The following is an 18045-nucleotide window of genomic DNA, read 5'->3' on the forward strand; positions in this document are numbered from 1 at the left end:
GACAACCAAGGGCCTGTGCACTCAGCAAACATATTCTCCTTTAAGAGTGAAGCCTGCTGGGTGGGTAAAGAGACAGACAGAGATGTGGGAAAGAGTTGAACTGTTTGTGGCCACTTTGAATCATTCACAGACACATATCACAGACACATATCTTCAGACCCATAAATGTGCTGAAAATACAAATTCCTTATTCTGAGAGCATATACATTGCCTGCTGATGCATGCATTAAAGAACTTTGTAATATTACAGTTATATCGTTATAATATTGTATCCTTATTCTTAATGTAGTTGACCTTTGTTCATACCAGAGTATATGACAACTTCAAGACTGGAACATTTGTGCTTTATAAGAGTATGTCACGTGATTTTGAAGTTCATGTACGTCAGCGGGACTGTGGGAGCCTTCACTATCCTGTGGCATGTAACTGCGGCTTTGTTGCAAAAGAAGAAGGTGACATCGTTACTTTTGATATGTGTAGTGGCCAGTTACACCAATCTCCACCATATTTATTCGTAAAGAGCCAAGAGTCATCATCAAGCAATATCAGAATAACTGAATCTTATTTAGGAAGAAAAATCACGGTATGTGAACGGAAGTAAAAAATTTAACATTAGAAGAAATTTTGCTTTTCGTAATTTTGGATGAACTTCTATTCATCCCTATAAATTAGGCACTATTATATTTTGATATTAGTTTGCTAAAGAAATTAGCACTTAGAAAATAATGAATAAATATAATCAAAATACATTATATTCATGTGTGAGAATGTAAAAAAGAAAGAAAATTGCTTTAGATTCACTCAGATATTTGACAAAAGCTTATATTTTAACCTATTATTCAAAATGGAACATATCCTTACATCTAAATTGTTCCTTCAAAACATTTTAATATTACAGTTTTATGGATTATTCATAAAACTATTTGACAATGTCTAATGAATGTATATTAAGTAAAATGACAAACATCAATATTCAGGAATAACTAACAGTTTTTAAGTGAATACAGTCTGCTACTACTTCAGGAAGAAGCATGGAAGCTAAATGAAAAAAGATTAAAAATTAGGCAAAAGGCCCCACATTATATTTTACAAATATTTTTATTATTAATATTTTTGAAAAATATTATTTCATATCAGTAAGCAAAATATTTATATCTTAAGGTCATGTTCACCTTTTCATCTTTTAAAAAGGAATTCATGGTAAATATGTTCAAATATTTAAATAATTTTTAGTATGTTATTTTTATAACATTTACTGAATAGTAATGTACAAACAAAACATTATCTGAATTCTGTCACCCAAAGCCATAATATGAATCAAAATCTTTTTATAAAAACAATAAATATATAAACATTTATAGATTGGATACATATGTATATATGTATATATGTTATATATAGAATTAGTAGACAACTGTAAGTGTGAATAACATCAGAAGGCACAAGGTGTTTTGCCACATGACTGCTATCCCAACACTTTAGAAGCCAAGGCAAGAAGGAGAATGGTGAGCATAAGACAAGCCTGGTTTCCATAACAAGACATAAAAAACAATACATAAAATACATAAAAAACAAGACATAAAATACATAAATAACATACATAAATAACATACATAAAAAAACAAGACATAAAAAACAAAAAATTAAGCAAAAACAAAAAGACAATTCACAGGGGAATAACACTGAAAACTATGTCCAAGTGTACAAATAATTGACAAAATATTGAAATACCTCATCAGTAATCAAATAAATAAAAAGCAATACCTTTCCTATAATATTGCCAAAAATAAAACTAATGGAAAAGATAATCTTTCTAGGGGATTCTAAATGTCACTTCAGCAAAAGTTTTAACTGGAAGTTTGTTCTAATGAAATAATTAAGGATGTGGGCAACACCAGTGATGTCCCTTGCATCTCTCCCTGTAAGGGGGAAAGTTATAAGTTGCCATAGGAGAGTTTAATAAAAGGTAAATAAAATTAAATACATAGTAGAAGACATTATGGTCAAGAAAATGAATGGGCATTTGTTGATTGCTAGGCAGAAATACAAAATGCAGACTTTGAAATAATTTTAACTAGCTTAATGACTAGGAATGTAAGGTTTTTATACATTAAAAAAATCCCCATAATGAGTACACATCATTTTTTTTTTAAATAAGGAGACAAAAAGGATTATATTTAAACTGAAAACAAACACTAGTGATGTGTCTTTGGTGCTTTTAGGAAAAGTCTTTTTTTTTTTTTTTTTTTTTTTTCCAGTTATACGTCCAGATGATTTGCTTCAGGACATTATTGGGACCGGGGCAGTGAGTGGCTCATTGTCAGATGGCACAGGCCATTAAGGTCATGTAATTTCTGCTTGCTCTGTTTGCCACTTTCCCAAGCAACTAAAATAACTTGCCTATTGATTCTATTTGTCTACCAGCAATAAAAATATAGTGATTAGCTTCAAGGACTTGTATTCCTTCCAAATTATGTTTATTGGTGTGCAATTCTATACTGCATTACTTCTATCAGAATGTGACTTTGTTAACATTGCCATCACTAGTTTTAACTGCTTCAATCTTATAAAATATAAAATTTTAGTTATTAATGAAGTCAAGAACCATTGGTTTCAGTAAATAGTTGAAATGACAGTTAAGAGGACTGGCTTCTCTTTCAGGGGTTCAGTTCCGAGCACCCATGTGGTAGGTCACAACTGTCTGTAACAATCTCAGAGGATCTGACTCCCTATTTTGGCCTCTGCAGGAACCAGGCACACAAATGGTGAACAGACATACACACTGGCCAAACATCCATGCACATAAAATTAAAAATTAAAAGATCTGAAATCATAACCAAATTTCAAGTCAGTATAAAGTGAAAAGGGATTTTTTTTGAAATACAATTTTAAATGAAAGTTTTCATGCAAAAAAATAAGTATTTTATTCTTTGTATGCATAGAAAAATAACTTTCTTATATCTTCCATGGCATCCTTTTCTTAACCCAATGAATTCAGCATCTTGTATCTCAGTGTGGGCTTGTCTGCTTTCAGATTTGGTTTTCCTCTGGAGCCTTCATCCGTGCTGACCTCAGTGAGTGGGGTATGAGTATAACACTCAGAATCTCTAGTTTAGACTACAGAAGCACATTGGGGCTTTGTGGCACCTTCGATGAAAACCCAGAAATGATTTTCATGACAAGAGGTGATGAAAATTGATCACGTCGTCAACAGTTATATTGCTTTTATCAGTGAATGGAGGTGAGAATTAAGCTATTATTCAGTTGTTTTTGTGTTACTATGAAGCTTAAGCAATGGGTATTCAATGCTCTGCCATTTCACAATAGATTAGTGGAAAAAATGTTCTTGTTCAAATAACTATCCTATCTTTCATCTGGAAGGCTTTTACCAGGAAGAAGCATGTTTGACAAAATACCAGCTTCCCCACAGTTTCCTGCAAAACCATCCTACTGCAGCTGCTGGTTGGGTACCACCATGCACCATCTGCCTTCTCACCATCTGGACAGCAGATCTCACTTAGAAATGGCTCCCAGCTGTAAAGACATCAAACACATCCAATTCTCTTCCTTGATTCCAGACCTAGATATTACCTCTGAATATATCAATTCAGAAGTTCTTGTTGGAAAAATAAACCCTCATGTACCTAGGGAAGAAAATAATTTGAATTTCTTACTACAGGAAAATACCCACCCAAACCTACCTAAACTGGACTTAAATTTACAGCATTCTGGGAATAAGACACAAAATCCTCCTACGTATTCGAGTAATGAGAGGCATACACAGGACCAGGAAATGAGGAAGAATCTACAAAACAGATGGAAACAACAAAAATTGAAGGACTCTCTTCCCGTATTTACTTTCCAGAGTCTTGGACAAGGCAACCTGGAAGAGTTTTCTTATTTTTTCCCTGAGGACCACACTGAGGACAGGCAACAGGAGTCTGTCCCCTCGTGGCCCACAGCATCAGGCCTCACTGAAGTCAGTGTATTGGCAATCTGTCAGCAGACTTTAGCCAACTCCAGCATTGGAAGGCTCTGTCTTCCCTTTCTTGGCAGGACACTAAACCATGTTATGGAAATGTGTGTGAAGGATGTTCTGCTAAAGGACGACGGGAGCTGGGCAGAGGCAGGAGTGGCCTTGTTAGAAAATGAATGCGAGAGACGTATTTTAGAAGCAGGAAAGCACAACATAGAAGAACACAGGAAGTCAATAGAAGGCATTCTAGAAGTGTTAAAATGTCCCAATTTATGCAGTGGACATGGACAGTGTACGGACTGGGGTTGTGCATGTTTTTCAGGCTACAGTTCCCATGATTGCAGTCATTCATACGGTATGCAAATGCTCTGAAACATTGATATTGGGGATGGCATGTGATTATGGACATGTCCTTAGTGTTTATTAAGTCTGCAGTGAGAGATATATTAGATTTCCTCCAAATGTTTCATCTTACTGAAATGTCAAAGCTAAATTCTGCGTAACTGCCTTGCCTGTCTGGTACCATACCACTTGATGGCCTCTTTGTGGCAGCTCTTGATCCTTTCCATCTGATTTCATCTCTATTGTTACTCCTTGGAAATGCCCGGGCCACCCAGACACAAAGCCTTTGCACACAAATGGTACCTCTGTCTTCAGAGTAACCTTTTGCCTAGATCTCATATCCAGTTTATTTTAAGCACTACTTTATGTTATTTTACATTTACATATGTTAATTACAGTAATTTTCTTAAATTGTTTTTAAGCCTATTTTTGACAGCCCTTTTGTCTGAGTATTAACTTAAAAAATGTCCTAGTAGTTTATCTCACAGAACCTCATATTTTTTAATCTTCTGTGACATAATTAATATAAAATTTTTGCACATAACTGAAAACATATCTTTCTACATTTTATGCTTTTTCACTTTTAAAACAATCTTTGTCATCCTATGGTAGAATTTAAGTTATATAAAGGTTTCATTTGTTTTATTCCTATGCCTTGGGTAATGACACTACACACAAATACATCAGTAAATAGACACATGCAACAAACGTGACATAATAAGCTAATAGAAATTATTGTGAGATGTTTGAGAATCCTAAGGTCAGAGGCTTATGATTTTTTCTCAAGGTTAACTGGTAAGTTCTCTTAGACTTTGACAGGACTAGAGCAGAGAAATACTGTTCACAGGGATACATCTATTTTAACAAGCAGATCTCACCGATGCAGGTAAGATGTGTTCACCAAAGCCACAACCAGAATAAGAGCCATAGGAAATTCAGTTAGCTATGAGTTCTAAGAGAGATATTTCCTGTCAGTGATTAATACACTCACACTTATCCTTATGGGATAACAAAAAATATAGACAAAACTGTAATAGAGTATAAACTATACTCCAATATGTGTGTGTATATACAAAGATATATATATATCTTACATTTTGATAAAAATTTTTCGTAGTACTGAAATGATTTTTGAAATGTGAATATTACACTGTTAAGTAAAATATCTTATTGCAGAAACATATTTTACCATTTTTACAGAAACATTTAATTCATCTGTTTGCCACAAACTGGTATGGCAAAACCAAGATGTAATTTTAGGTATAATTTATTAACATCTGCTCTTAATTAATAACAAACATTACTGAAACATTAGAAAAATGTGTTTTTAAGTGTTATCAGTTATGACAATGCTTTTGTTTTGATGGTTAGCATTATGTATTAAAACAAAACATTATTAAATGTTTTAATTAGTTAATTACTATAAATAATGTTTTGAGTGCATTTTGAAATGTTGTTTGAACTATAATTTAGACACTAAAAATAATTTTTCTGTAATTCACAAGGCAGGTGATGTTTATTATAATTTTTTTTCTAAAGACATAGCTCCTGAAATTACTGCACTTGAGAACGCTGGATTCTGTGATATTCAGAAGCAGAACTGTGTCACAGTGAAAGTTTTTGGTCAAGGCTTCAAAGAGTCATTGTCCATCAAGTGTGAAGTTACTAAACTGGAGGTATGATAAACACAGGCTTTGGGTGCCGTGTTTAAAATGATTGAGTTCGTGCCATTTTTCAGGTTAACTTTGTCTATCAGAGAGCAACATGATCTCAGGCTGTTCAACCCACTGAGAGTTACAGGAAAATGGCCACACTGCTTCACTGTATAAGCTGCCCTCTGATTGTTACTAAGTATTTTATGTCATTTTTATTGAGGTGTTGGGCCATGGTTTTTAGTCATGATTAATAAAAGCTAAAAGAACGTCAAGCTTGTTAGATAGAAGCATCTATCTTTCTTGAGCTGTAAATCACAATGAATGGCAATGGTTTTCAGCCAAGATAATCTGACAGGGAGTGTAGGTGATGGAGATGCCTGAATATGCCCTTCCAAAGCACAAACGGGATAACTGTGCTCATAGATCACACCTCCTTTGCTCTGACTCTGAAATAGGCCATCCCTCCCCATCAGTTATTCGTCTCTCAAGATTATTAAAGCAGAAGAGCCATTCAGCTTGAATGAGAGCACATTTAATATGCATTATTTTGTGAATTATGCAATTTTTCTTTTCTTTATTCAAGCAAAAAAAATAGTATAAGGACATGTTTTTTAATTTAGATGCTCATTTGGACAAGTTGAAAAATTAAAACATGTTTTTGCATTCTTACTTTATCTCTAAGTCAATGAAGTGTGAATCTGGTACTGAGACTTTGCTGAAGAAAATAATTTTGGAAATATTTCCTTGTGTAATTATACACAAGTATGTTCATTGAATCATGTTATACTTAAGATCTCAATATCATAAGAGAGAGGTATGTGGCTTTGGCAAATTTGTTAATATTAGATCATTCTACTAGTAAATGATTGAACAGAAGTTTGCAAATTTGTATTTTCTTAGAAAGTACATCTTGGACTTACTTTTAGATCTATCTAATGTGTTGTGATTTACTTCTCTCCCTTCAAACATTTGACTCAGAATTTTAGAAATCCCTAAATACAATGCTTAATTGTAAAAGAAAAGAACGGCATTTAGTTGCCAAATCCCAAGATGTCCTATATAGCAAATATTTATGTTATTTGAATTGAATCATCTCTGCTATCCCTATTCTGCTATCCCATAAAATTCTATTTTATTTATTTTTAGTATATTTATTTATATATAGTAGTATGCTTGTATGTATATTTTTTATAAGGCTGTGCACTTGCTATTAGAAAAACAACTTATCTGGGCATAAACTTAAAATCTAAACACAAAACATGTCCAATGTGGATTTTAAGGCTTTCTTAACTCACTCTTCATTAAGCATAATTTAACACAATTTTCAAATCATGCAATGCAAGTCTTTTTAGGATTTGCAGAAAGCAAATTTACTTAGCGTCTTTCTAGTCTACCATGTTCAATACATTGATAGCAATATCTCTGATTCTAATAAAATGGCAAAGGGTTCACTCTATTCTCCTCTTCTTATTTGTTTCTCTTTTCTTCACAAGTGAAAAACAGTTCTCATCATTTCCAATGTATAAATCTATTTTGTTATCATTTGCATATACATATATTTTCAGATACTTTACCCTCTACCTTGAAAATTAAATTTATAAAATGATATAATGATAGAACAGCAAATGGTGTTTTTAATATGATTGATTTACACTATTTTTGATTTCCTATTCATTGCAGTTATGTATTTCATTGAAATATAATTAGTTGAAATGTTTCTGTTTCTTTTTGAGTTTCCTATACTTTCTAGTTGATTTATAATAAAATTATTTAAAGAGTATCTGGAATATTATCATAATTCTAAAAATTTTGATTTGTATGAAAGGTATTTACAGAGAATTGTTTATATCTTCTCTTCTATATCATCAATCTCTTCCATTATCTCTTTTATTCTCCTGAGTAATGAGTTCTCATTATCCCATATTTTTATAGTATTCTTTCCATATACTGACATATGTGTCTATGATCATTATTTTCTAGTTAATCCTCATTATATTTCTTTTGTAGAAGGACACACATACATATCTTCTATATTCTATAAAGAACAGACTATCACAGCTTACTTAATAGTAGTTCTTTTCTAGTATTACAGTAACACTCATAAAGAAGTCTTGGTCTAGAAATCAAGCTACCCACTCATTTCTTTTATTCTTTCCTCTAAAAGTCAAGTCCAGCTTTTAAGCTCCTGATCCATAGTTATTAAATCCAGAAAATAATCATGTAGGCAGAGGGCTCTTTCTGACCTAGATCCTTTTGTGGTTAAATTAAACATGCCTCCCATCTTCATTCTGCTCTACCATAGATCATAATGTTTTGTGCTTCCTTCATTTTCAAATGATGGTTTCCCCAGCCATGTTGAATTTCCCTCTCTCTGTTTCAGTTTTTAGCATCCAAACAGAAACACCCTTTATCCCCCAAGAAGAAAACATATGACCCCCCTCTTCTGAAGCCTTCCTTGACTAGATTTGATTTGGGGCTTCCTCTATATTATATCTTATTTCAATCTCAGTTATCGCAGCAAAGTTATATACTCCATATATTTTCTGTTACTTTTTGCCTCAGCAGAATACCAGTAGCTAGTATGTGTATGTGCACAGGGCTTGACTACTTGGGATTGGATGGGCATGGTTTAATACAGGATACATGTATGAAATTCTCAATGATTAAAATATTTCAACTAAAACGAATATCCTCAACATATAATAGACACTCACAAAATGTTGAATGTAAAGAACATAGAATCATAATTTTTGTCACTTTGGGTTAACCTTTTCAGAGAGGGCTTGAACTCATATCTAAAGGACCAGTCATTAGCCGCAGTCTGATTTCACAGAGAAAAAGAAGATATCAAACATGCCTTAAACATAGCTATCATGACAATCTTGTCATGATATTTTTTGTCATTTCTTCTCAGTTAGAAAAACTGACAGATCTGCTATAGCAGAGTGCTCCTCCATAACTATAGTTACCTGCACAACTGCAAGGTGTCAATCAGAAAGTCTTCAAAATGAAGTTACACTTTATTCCACATAAACTGGAGTGATGTCTCTGTCCTTGTCCTTCCCTTCTAACCTTCAGTGCTGAGGCACGATCAAGTTGTATGACCAATGCTGTTTGAAAACCATTGTGCAATCAAAATGCGTTTTTGTATGTTTGACTATACACATGAATTCATATATCAACCAATGTGCCCTTGTAGTTTTTTAATATAGTTGTCAGTACTCAGAAAATCATTCTGCCCTTTTCTTTTCACACACTAGGTCATTTTACAACACTACTAACTAGTATGCAAAGTATAGCTTAAGCATGCCATTCTATTGGCACTGAGTAGGGTAACGGGCTAGAATTCTACTCAGATGACACAAACTAGCTTAAGTAAAACGACACATTTTACGGAGGATAGTATATTTTATTATAAATCAAAAAAGATGAAGTTGAGTTCTCGTGGAGAGAAAATCTTTTACTTACTTGGCACTTGGACACCATGAAAAATTAGTATGTGTCCAATTATACATGTGCATATCTGTTTTAGTCCCATTATTCTTTGTACACTTCAATTTTATATTTAACTTTATTGAAAAAAACATGCCCACCACTTTATAGTTTTATGTTTTGAAATATAGCCCATTATGAGTAGTCTGACCCCAATTCCTCTGGCATACAGTTACAAATGTTCAAATAGTTGAATCATTGACCCATCTTAGTTGTTTTTCTGGACCAGTCGAGGGTCAGATAGCAGCAGGAAAGCCAGCGGCTGCCAACATACTGGAAGGTTTTTCCAGGGAGGTGAAAGTGGGGCGTGGGGGCAGAAGCTTTTACATAGAAAACCCATTTACCATGTGACAAGTATGTACTCCATTGCTTTCCTCTTGCTCTGAAATACATTCTGTGGTGAGTATATATGACAACTTTTTTGGATTGAATCTGTCAATAATGTATGCTTTGGGAGAAGGGTTGATTTTGTCTTTTAATTATCAAACCACGGTGTATACTTTTCTATTATTTTGAATAAAATTTACTTTCAATGTATTTTTCTAATTATATATCTGATTTATGTGATATGTATTTTAAAACTTCTACATTGACTATATATAATTTAGTAATTATAAAATGTACAAAAGTGCTTCCACAATTTAGAAACAGTCAACTGACTTTTCATTACTCCTTCAGTATAATGGCAGTAATTGGGTGCTCGGAGCAAGTATCTACACACAGGCAATCTTTCAAAATAGCAGAGTGATTGTCTGTCAGCTGTTCCCAGATGGCCAGTATTCTGATACCATGGATTTAACAGCAGAGAAACCCTTAGCAAAGTTGCAAATAAAGGTAACAAATAAAAGATATCATCCTATGCATAAATAAAATTTTATAGTGAATTGATTAGACAACATTTAGAAAAAATAATCTTACTTTAAAACTATATCTCATAGGTATCTAATGGTGGTTATGCATTCAGTAATCCCAAGATAATGATCATATATGACGGTGCTTGTCAAGTTTGTGGTCCCTATGAAAATGATTCATGCACTATGAAGGTATGTATTTTTATGTTCTCATAGAACACAATACATATATCCACTTGTCTTTTGCATAATTTTGTGCTTTTCGCAAACTAATGCTGAAATGACATGGATGCTAGTCTAGTTAAAATTAATGAACTCCCTGTAACTCTTGTTGACTGAATAAGGACAGTGTTTCTTCTTTTAATGTCTTAAAGTGGCAAAATGTTTCTCCCTGAAACTTTGAAGGAGGAGCTATGTTAAAGCAGCAAATATCTGTAGTTCTAGCATTTAAGAGGTTGAGGCAGGAGGACCAGAAGTATGAAGTTATCCCATCCTGGATAACAGCCTGGGCTACGTGAGACCTTGCCCCTCTTCTCTATACTCCTCCCAAAAGAATCAGAAAAGGGATTTCTCATTCAATTATTCACTCAAGAAGTCCTACATACATATTTTTTTCAGTAAAATTTGTCTTTGTGGTTAACTAGCTCTTGTTGTACCAATGATTTGTATTCAAAAAGTATTTATAATATGTGTCTAATGCTTTTATTGTTTTTGTCTGTTTTCTGGTTGTATTTTTCCTTTGGTTATCTAGAACGCTTCCTACATGGAAACTGATGACTTGATAAAACCATGGACTTAATATCAGCCAACCCTTCAAACAAAAGAACATAAAAACTAGTGTACACACCTAAGAAAACAATGTGTATACTTTTCTTCTTGAAATAAGCATTAAGAATATGTCAAGAAGAAATTAGTTAGTGCTGCAAACTTATTTGGATTTCATTTTATCTGGAATATTTTGTCTTTGCCTATTTAAAAATATTTTCAATGATGTTTTCAAAGCTGTCTTGTCCTCTCAGGCTAATGTTTCGTAGAGCACTCTAAGTGCTGGCAAAGGAGTTGTTTGAGCAACTCCTGAGCAGAAATGGTAAACAAATGTGAGTCTTTTGAAGAAGTTACTCCGCTGCTTTCTCCATGAGGCAGCCTTGCCTTCACGGGAGCCTTTTACTATATATATAAGGTGGAGTGATTAAGACGCGAGGCTGGGCTGGTGGTAGAATTTAAAGGACAGAGTAGGCTACAAAGGAAAAAAGTCAGCTATAAATTGACATCATTCTTTCAACTGTACAGGAAAATGCCATTTTTATTAATAAAGCACTTCCAGGTGGAGCTGGCATTGGGGCTGTATTTCCTGTTACTCATAAGCTATGCTGTAGTACATTTTCTTATTCTTCCAAATTAATCAGTTTTATTGCTTTTTAATTCTATGAATAATATGTTTTCAAAGATGTACTTGTGCTGAGTTTATGAAAACTATCTCCAAATACAAATATATATGCTGCTGTTTTTCTGTTTCTAGTTTCTATGTATTAAGCATAGGATATCTTATTGATTTTTTTAATTCCACTAGGATAATGTTTGTATTATTGATTATCTCTGCTATACTGATGGGTATAAAAATCCTACCAGCTCTTGTTTGATTTGTAGACCTCAAACTTCAAATTCTACTTGGTCATTTTTAGATGGTAAGTTCTTTTTTATTAATTCAATTATTTCTTATACAGAAGTCTTAAAGTGATTTTAAGCCATAATTGATATTAATGTATTTCAGTTAGATGAACAATGTATTTAATTTAGAATCGCTCATTACTTCATAAATTCCTTTGCTTTAAGAAATCAAGAGACAGGAGTATGTTTTTATATGTGGTCTTGAACACCAAATAACACTTTTGTTAATAATAGGCTTCATATGTGTTTATAATCAAGCAATTTCATAGCTCTCTTAACTTGTGATTATACTGTCCATGGTGATACAATGATAAAACTAATTAATTATATAGATCTTAGAACTTACTCTAATATGAAGTGATATAGTACTATATGTACTTGATATCACCATACTTTAATAGGTTATAAGATATTTATTTTAATAGTTAATCATGAAATAATATTTGAATAATTCATAGAAGAATGAAATGAAAACCTGGAATTCAGATATACACAATTTCCTATATCTAACTTTATTTTGTTCAGTTTTATGGAAAAAAAAATCAGCTAGTTCAGCTCCAATGGACATGAATCTGTCTTTTGATATTTAAGATATTTAGACTCCGTACTCTATAAAGTGCTTTTCAACACCCTTCTTCTGTGATTATATAAATATGTGTACAGATAAATTCAGAATCCACTCTTCTGTCCAAAATGTACCACAAATAGTGGTCACTTTCCTGAGCCTATGGTAATTTCATGTGTATATCCGAGTTCTTTCCTTCTGTGTTATTAGCTACATGGAATAGGAAGTAAGATGCAGCAAGACATGACTCTTGGGCCAGGCAGTAGTGGTGCACGCCTTTAATCCCAGCACTTGAGAGGCAGAGGTAGGCGGATTTCTGAGTTTGAGGTCAGCCTGGTATACTGAGTGAGTTCCAGGACAGTCAGGGCTATACAGAGAAACCCTGACTGTCCTGGAACTCACCAAAAAATAAATAAAAATAAATAAGTAAAGGGCTGGAGATGGCTCAGTGGTTAAGAGCACTGACTGCTCTGCCAGAGGTCCTGAGTTCAATTCCCAGCAATCATATGGTGGCTCATAAACATCTGTAATGTGATTCAATGCACTCTTCTAGAATGTGTCTGAAGATAGCTGCAGTGTGTACTCATATAAATAAAAAAAAATAAATTTTTAAAGACATGACTCTTGGAACCTATATAACTTTATCTATAATTAATATCACTTTATGTTTACATGTTATTATTTATGCAAATTCCATTACTTTCTTAGATATTTTATTTTCATATTTACTGCCTAGTAACAAGATCTACAAAACATTAACCAAACCCAATGAAAATTTAAGGGAAAATTGCAAGAGTGATAAAGAAAATGGAGACTACCTTCAACTTGGAGTCTTTCTTGTTTGGTTGGTTGTTTCTTTGTTTGTTTGAGACCGGGTTTCTCTATGTAGCCTAGAACTCACTCTGGTAGAACAGGCTTGAAACTCAGAGATCTACCTGCCTCTGCCATATGAATGCTAGGATTAAGATGTGTCACCACCGTCTGCTGAGTCTTTCTTTTAATGACTATGGGATGTCTGATTTGTGAATATCTATCATGTTCAGTGGTAATGAATACTCTTATAAATAGGCCTCATATGAAGGATAAGGGAACTAAAATCAAGAATGAAGCAGCTTTAAAATTATACAGGGACATATTGTGAGCTGGACCTGGGGTCTCCTTGACACCAGTGCATATGTGTGCAGATAATGCCCTGTAGTCTCAATGCCATAGTATAGTTGAATGTCTTATTTGTGTTTATCTAGCAAACTAGGAAAGTAAATATTATTAAATTTAAAACAGTATAAAGTATATTTTAGAATTATTCTGAATATAAGAAAACATTAACATTATTTCTGACAACAGCTTCACTATGCGATAACATGAGCTTGGACACTGGAAAGAGCTCAAAGGAGTTGTGAGTTTGGTCTCACTGTTCACTTTCCAAGTGTCATAATATGGGGAAGTAGGCGGAGTGAAAGACACATTAGGATTTGGATGAGGAGTGTAATCATAGAACGTAATGGGAGATGCAAAGGGGGGAAAATGAGGCTGAGAACGCACACACTGATAGAATAACAGAGTCCAAGATACCCAGGATGCCCAAGCAGTGGAATGGTCAACATCAAGTTATTTAGACCAAAGAGGAGTGCCTCCAACCTACAGAGTACAAACTGTCTGCATATAGTATGCAGTGTCTAAAATGTTTATAGACTTGCCTCACAAAACTCCACCTGAACCTGACAGTTACTTTACATTTACACAGAGTGGAAATGCCATTCATGAAAGAAGAGAAATAGCAGCTAATGGAACTTTTAAGCAGAATTAAGTCCTTATTAGTCATTTGTCCCTGTGGGGAACTATTAGGATTATGCTTCTTTCTTTTTCTACACAGGTACAAGGTTAAACACTTTCTCTGTTACAGATAACCAGCCCCCTGTGATTCAAGCACTGCAAGACAAATTACAGGCATTTTATGGTGAAGAGTTTGAATACCAGTTTGTAGCCTGGGATCCAGAAGGCTCTGAGATACATTTTACACTGGACTCAGGTCCTGATGGAGCAAGTGTTTCCTCTGAAGGACTTCTAACATGGAAAACAGAGTCACAGACTCCTCAGAGATTCACTGTCCATCTTAAGGATGAATGTGAGGCTGAAACTACAGTCACAGTGGAGGTCATAGTTATAATTACATAAATGTCACTGGATCTTTTACAAATACAGCTAGTTTATTTTTAATCTGAGCACAAGACATAGTCTTAATGTTAAGGAGCATCGGAGACATTAAACTTTGCGTGTTTGTTTTAAATGTTGCTTATAATAGCATAGCACCTTAGGGACACTCTTAATAAGCCCTGAAGCATGGATCTAAATTGATACCTGACATCATGCTCTGTACTTGCAGTCAAGGATGAGTCTGTCACTCATTTCCACTCCAAGGAAGTTCCTGACTAAAAATAAGATTGATACCTATATCATTTTCCTTCAAATGAGAGTCTTGAATGTTGAATTAGAAACCACAAATACAGAAAGAAGGCATGAAAGAAATAACTGATAATTTTTCTATTGATATATGCAGCATGTTTGTCACAGGGCTTAAATTCTTATAAACTCCTTGTGATGGGTTTGAAGTTTTGTGTGTACATTTTCACAAAGACACATGTAATGAAAGGTAACTGTGTTTGACCACATTAGCCTAGCAAGTGACATTATTGTCTGCTTTTAAACTACAATAACATGGGTGGCTGACTGCCTTCCACACTACTGATTTTGTTTCCTAATGCTCTGTTTGCATTTAGAAACTGATGATTCTATCCAGGGGGTATGGTGTTACTTACCTAAAAAATATGTCCCTGGGAAGATGAGGAAGGAGGAATATAAGTTCAAGGCCACTCTGAACTATTATTGAATCTATTTTTAAAATTATAAAATAAAAACAAATTGTTCTACTCAGAACATTTTTAAAAAGTATTCCACATAGCAGCTATATTTTAGCTTCACTCTTGAGAGGGGACATAATTTTTTAAACAAGAATTTTGCAGAAAAACATGACTTGATTATCCATGTCCATAAGCCCTCATGCTTATCTTGATTTCATGGAGTGACAACAAAAATAGTTTTTTATTCAAAATAACATATTCAGTACTTTTCTTTTGTAGGTGATTGTGAAGTCTTGTGACTGTTTGAACGGTGGGTCATGTGTGTCTGATAGAAAATTCCCTCCAGGAAGTGGAGCCTACATTTGTGACTGCTTGCCTGGTTTTTATGGTGATCTTTGTGAGGCTGAAGCCAGTGAGTGCCAGTCAAACCCTTGTGGCCTTGGCAAATGCATTAATGGCTTTCACAGTTACTCCTGTGACTGTCCTCCTGAGCTCACAGGTCAGTTTGGGTTCCTCAGGAACTAAAAGAAAACGTGAATGAATTAGACAGAAAATTTCCTTGGAATATTCTTTTGGGAAACCATGCAAATCTATGTTCTTAATATTTTAAACCATATTTTTTAAAGTCGAGCAAAAAGTAACATAGACATAAACACTGCATATATCCTCTGATAATTTTTCAAACACTTCAGTACTTTTGCTTTCATATATTCTTTTGATTTTGTCCATTTATGATTCTGACAGCAATCTAGGAAACTCAATTGCATGTTTATAGGCATTTCTACATCTTTTTGGCAAGAAAAAGTACATTTCAGCATATTGATATTGAAACATAGATCAGGGAACCCTGTGGAAGAGGAGACAGAAGGAGCGCCACAGTCAGAGAGGGTGGAGAATACCAGGAGAACAAGGCTCTCTAAATTAACTAAGGAAATCTTGTGTGAACTGAACTGAATAAATCATTCTTAACATTAGTGAGAAACATTCTAAACAATCATTCAAAAAATTTGAGTTTTTAAAGAAAAGTATAAATTTTATTATTATATTTTATAATTATGTATCATATACTCATATATTAATCGACTTGTTTCTTGAGACATATCTTGTTGTGTTACTTATCCTGACCAACTGAAAGTCTTCTTAACTCACCTTCCCTGGTGATAAGACTACTCACCATATTTATAGAAAAAATAGATTTACATGTGTGAAGAGTTGTGTTTACTATTAAAAGAAGTCTAAATGATTTTATATTCGACTGTATAGTAGTTTTTAAATAAATAGTAAATATATTTTCTCAGTGGAGATGTGGAAGTGCTAAATAAAGGAGCAGGAGAACCTGCCAGGCAGGAACATGCTTGTAATCCAGAACTCAAGAGGCAGCAGGATGACACATTTTAGTTTAACCTGAGCTACATAACTAGTACCAGAAAAGTATAAGTAAGTGAACAATGGAATGTTAGACATTAAATAATTTGCATTATTGCTCTCTTTCCTATAGGCAAAAACTGTGAGAAGGATGTAGATGAATGTGAATCTTGGCCTTGTTTCCCAGGTGTGGAGTGCATCAATGTCTTTGGTTCCTATCATTGTGGTCCATGTCCAGAAGGGTTTCATGGTGATGGGAACACGTGTCATGGTAATAGCCCTTGTTTGCTGCTATGTTTTTCAACTTCAGGTCATTCAACAGCATTTTCTTGCACTCACATGCTTCTTCAGTATATATGCATTGTGCTACATGTAGAACTAGTTGCACAGGACACAGAAGTGTATCTTATATGTCCTCACATTTAATTAGCATGTGTTAGCAAGAGATGTGATTAGTAGCTCCATGGTGCCAAAAACATGTTTTGTATATTTTGAATGAGGGGCAGACAAGAGGCACCATTCCTACCAGGAAGGATAATAGAGGACCTGAAAAGAGGCATGAATTGAGTAAGAAGAGAGAAGTGGGGACTGAGAAGACTAACTATATGAAGGTCAAGAGAAGAGGACTGAGTGAAAGATGAACTCTTATGGATATTTTACCCAAGGAGAGAAATTTTAGAGGAAGGGGGACACAAGAAACTGAAGAACATCAATATTTTAAAAGTGATTTCCAGAAGACATTAAGGAACTATGTATGTGTTATAGTTAAGTGAATAAAGATCCTCTTTTTATGAAATATTTACCGATCACCCAATCTTTATACCATGGTGGGCTTATATGTTGAGATAACAAGTAAGAAAGCCTGTGAAACCTCCTATTTGTTTTCCATAAGACTAAAGTAATTGGGAAAGACAAGAATTGTATTTTCTTTTCTTTCCCTCTTCAATCTTAAATCTTATATTACAGAAAAACATTGGAAAAATCATTTTTCCTAATTCTGGAGTGTGTAAATTCAAGAGCAAGAGTGTAGGTTAGCTGTCTCCAGGAATATTGTCTTCTTGCCCATCAGGCAATAGTGCCTACAGGCCTTTCTTCTATGTGTGCTTTCCAGGTACCCCTGCCTCTTCTTAGGACAATTATCTGCTTATAAAAGACATGCACTTTCTCACCTTATGCAACCAGAATCCCCTTTACAAAGGTCCTCTCTCCAAACACAGCCATGGTTAGGATTCACAGATTTCACAGATGAGTTTTCAGGCAATTCAATTCATTC

At 34.1% G+C, this 18045-nt stretch overlaps 1 protein-coding gene across 1 annotated transcript in view; it reads left to right on the plus strand.

Moving 5' to 3' along the window:
- Positions 1 to 18045, plus strand: part of Vwde (von Willebrand factor D and EGF domains) — an 83253-nt gene that overhangs the window by 19044 nt on the left and 46164 nt on the right. Inside the window, 12 exon segments of the mRNA XM_034518934.3 lie at positions 310 to 583; positions 3035 to 3161; positions 3164 to 3184; positions 3187 to 3241; positions 3382 to 4331; positions 5858 to 5994; positions 10144 to 10299; positions 10404 to 10508; positions 11887 to 12001; positions 14453 to 14703; positions 15687 to 15906; positions 16906 to 17043. Of these exon segments, the coding sequence (XP_034374825.3) occupies positions 310 to 583; positions 3035 to 3161; positions 3164 to 3184; positions 3187 to 3241; positions 3382 to 4331; positions 5858 to 5994; positions 10144 to 10299; positions 10404 to 10508; positions 11887 to 12001; positions 14453 to 14703; positions 15687 to 15906; positions 16906 to 17043 (2549 nt within the window).

Source organism: Arvicanthis niloticus, chromosome 15 (genome assembly GCF_011762505.2).
Source record: "Arvicanthis niloticus isolate mArvNil1 chromosome 15, mArvNil1.pat.X, whole genome shotgun sequence".
In the NCBI taxonomy this organism is placed as follows: Eukaryota; Metazoa; Chordata; class Mammalia; order Rodentia; family Muridae; genus Arvicanthis; species Arvicanthis niloticus.